At 46.5% G+C, this 3,453-nt stretch overlaps 1 protein-coding gene across 1 annotated transcript; it reads left to right on the forward strand.

Annotated features, from left to right (window-relative positions):
* The first annotated feature begins 6 nt into the window (after positions 1–6).
* On the forward strand, positions 7–2,963 carry LOC101015128 (cancer/testis antigen 47B-like). The gene is made up of 3 exons (XM_003918228.4): positions 7–654; positions 1,535–1,690; positions 2,830–2,963. The coding sequence occupies exons 1-2, from the start codon at positions 9–11 to the stop codon at positions 1,657–1,659; spliced, it is 771 nt and encodes a 256-aa protein (XP_003918277.4). The 5' UTR covers positions 7–8; the 3' UTR covers positions 1,660–1,690; positions 2,830–2,963.
* Positions 2,964–3,453: the final 490 nt, after the last annotated feature.

Here is a 3,453-nt window from a genome sequence, read left to right on the forward strand (position 1 = left end):
GTAGCGACATGGTGCCTGCGGCCGAGGTGGTCGGAGTCGCAGGGCCCATGGAAGGCCTCAGGGAGGAGGAGGGTGAGCAGGCGGCAGGCCTGGCCACAGTCCCCGGGGGCGGGAGCACCGAGGAGGACCGGGACATCGGGCCCGCGGCGGAGGAAGAGGAAGAGGAGGAGGAGGAGGAAGAAGAGAGGAACGTGGCGGGCAACCTCGACCTGGCAGAGGTCACCCGTCGCTACCCTGCGGCGGGCATACGCTTTGTGTTCCTGGATCTGATCCACTCCCTTCTCCGCCGCCTCTATCACAACGACCACATCCTGATAGCGACCCGTCACCACAGCCGCCTGATGGTGGGGCCCCGCGCTGCTGCACCCAACCGCAGGGTCCAGCCCTCCCTGCTGCTGGTGCTCCAGAGGCTGGGCGCGGGGGCCGCAGCCCTGGAAGGCCAGGGCCTGGGCCTGATCCAGGAGGCCGCTTCGGTCCCAGAGCCTGCAGTGCCAGGCTACCTGGCCGAGATGGCCAGGGAGCCCACAGATGAGGCCGCAGAGGAGCCGGTGGAGGAGGCCACAGAGGAGGAGGCTGCAGAGGAGGCCACAGAGGAGAAGCCCGCAGAGGAGGCCACAGAGGAACCGGCCACAGAGGAGGCCACGGCCCCTGAGGGTGAGGAACGGGCTAGCGGCAGCAGTGGGGAGGCGGGAACCCGTGTGTCCAAGGGCTCTGGGCAGGGCCGTGGTGCGGGCACAGCTGGTGAAGCGGGTGGTGAAGGGGTAGTCAGGGCCTCGGGTGATGAAGCAGCAGTCGGGGCCCTCCTGAAACTTAAGGCCGAATGTTTCCCAATGAGTCGAAACCCAGTTCTCTAACGACCTCTATGGTTTTGAGAAAACTTGCCGCCCTCTACCAACCTGTATTTGATAGGAGATCTGAGATCATCGATGCCATTTGTGAGCGTGCAGATGAATGGCCAGGTAGATAGGGGTTCAGGAGGGAGCTCCGCAGGAAACAGAAGGGATACCGGCACGAAGAGAACAGGCAAATGGCAGGCATCCTTTTGGATTCATGGCTTTTCAAAGTGCAAAGATTCGTAGAAAGATGATCCCTCAAATGATGAAGTGATACAGGAGCCCTTGGTAAAACTGACACATTCAGAGGGGTGAGGAACCAATGAGCTTCACCATAAAATTTGTTTTTTGAGGCAAACAAATATTTTCCCAACAAAGTTCTGACCAAAACACCGTAGAATGAGACCAGACCCGATGATTCAGATCTCTTCTCCAAAAACGAGAAATAATCAGCAGCTTTGGGTGGGAGATTTACTAGAAAAAAGGGAGATAGTGTCCCTGTGGAAATGATCAAGCGGGAGCAACGCCAGGGCCATGGAACTGTTGTGAAAACCAGTAGGAAGGTGCCCAGCTGTTCCTTCCTTAGTTAACTCTATCCTGCTTCTCCTGAGGGTGGGGTACGGGATGCCGCTACTAGTTGTATATTGGGCTGTATTTTCTGTGAATGTCTGGTCCCAAGTGTGTATTTTTCTTCACTAAAGAAGTCACTAAATCTCAGCCTGAAAAGTGGGATGAAGAGGCCCAAGATGCTGCAGGCGAGGAAGAGAAAGAACAAGAAAAAGAGAAGGATGCGGAAAACAAGGCGAAGAACTCCAAGGGGACCTAGATGCAGCAGAGGGGAAGCCGAGAAAATCCAGGTATCTGTGTATAGCTTTGAGAATCACTCCACTATTCCTGGCATTTACCTGTTGCTGACAGTTTTATTTAACAACAAAAAAGATTCCCAGTAAATTAATTAAGAAAATGTTTAAAAGTAGTTTAAAAATTCAATTGAGCTTACGTAAAATATTACTAGAATATTCATGTATCTAGTAATATGAACTGCAGTGTGCTCTGAAATATACTTCATGGCTACTCATTTGTTCATGTTTGAGGTGTTTTGTCTTCTAGCTGCAAGACTACTAACAAGTGGTAAATGTATCAGACCTACTACCAAGACCAATATTTGTGTAGAAAACAGTTGTCAGACACAGCCACTAACTTGGCTGGGCCACACGCATTAGTTGGGCTGTCATTACTTGACCACAGAAATGCAGGCTCCCATAGTAACTAGGAGACAACTCAATGCATTTTACAAAGTGACTACTTACAACTAGCAAAAAGCTAAGAATTTCAAGTAGGAACACATTTAATGACTAATACCTAAATATTTACTTAGCTATATATTTTTGTATTTTATGTCACAGTCAGATGAAAAGAATGTGTGTTTATCACTGAATTGGTAATTAAGTCTTAAGGTATATCTGTCTTTGAGTATATTTAAATGGTTAACATTTTTCTTTCTTATTTATTTATTTATTTGCATTTTCACAGCCGTGTATTTCATAATAGCTTCTTTCCCGCATGGTAGATATGGAAACCAAGGATCTGGGAGGGTAAGGGAGTATCATTTATGGAACGAGCACAGGCTGTTGAAGCTTGAGAGATTTATTTAAATCTCAGAATGGCCCCTCATGTAGAAAGAAAAGCAACAAGCTTTTGTAGAGTGCTAGGCACACAAGGTTGGTGTGACCCTTTGACTGAAACCTTCAGTTCCACAAGGACCCTGATATCCACGCTTGTGAGTTACAAAAGGAAAAGGTAGTTTTCTCTACTTGTTTAACATATAGCACACAAATCTTGCAGATATACACAGAGCTGGCCATTTTCTTCTATTTAGAAAGTCACTGGTGCTGGTTAATGTTGCGCTATTGTTTATTTTCTCTCATTTCATCCTGCAGTTGGGAAGAATAGAAAGAAGTCTCTGTTGTTCATTGTTTTTATTTTTTTTTTGCAGATGCCTGTGGGAATTTTAACACACGTCATTGCAAAGTTGGTTACATCTAAAGTGATATCCAGTGACATCTAACTTTCATGCATGTATTTGACAGTGTTTGTTCAAGTTAAAAATAAAAGTTTGTTTTAAATGAATAAACTGAAACATGGGAAGATTTCTCAATAAATAATGCTAACTCAAATCTCTCCTTTACCTCTTTGTTTTGGCCCACCATACCTTCATTGAAAGGTATTACTTTCCACCATTTGGTAAGATTGTTTGAAATTCTTTGACTGCAGCCAAAAATCAAGTAAAATGTCAAGTTTAAAACCATTTTTGGAAAGAGAGAGATGGGGCTCATCTTTAGATCTGTGTGTTGTGGCCACTGAGCACTTGTCATATGGCTAGCCTGATTTAATACGTGCTGGAAGTGCGAAAAAATTATTGCATATATTATTATTATTATTATTATTATTTTTATTTTTATTTTTATTTTTGAGACTGAGTCTCGCTCTGTCACCCAGGCTGGAGTGCTGTGGCACCATCTCGGCTCACTGCAACCTCCACCTCCCGGGTTCCAGCAATTCTGCTGCCTCACCCTCCTGAGTAGCTGGGACTACAGGCGGGCACCAGCACACCCAGCTA

This window comes from Papio anubis, unplaced genomic scaffold (genome assembly GCF_008728515.1).
Source record: "Papio anubis isolate 15944 unplaced genomic scaffold, Panubis1.0 scaffold2962, whole genome shotgun sequence".
Classification (NCBI taxonomy): Eukaryota; Metazoa; Chordata; class Mammalia; order Primates; family Cercopithecidae; genus Papio; species Papio anubis.

Excerpts from the sequence above, each read along its gene's own strand:
- LOC101015128 (XM_003918228.4), top strand. The coding sequence starts at position 9 with ATGGTGCCTGCGGCCGAGGTGGTCGGAGTCGCAGGGCCCATGGAAGGC. Across the intron at positions 655-1,534 it reads GGAGGCCACGGCCCCTGAGG|AAGTCACTAAATCTCAGCCT; the intron begins GTGAGGAACGGG and ends TCTTCACTAAAG.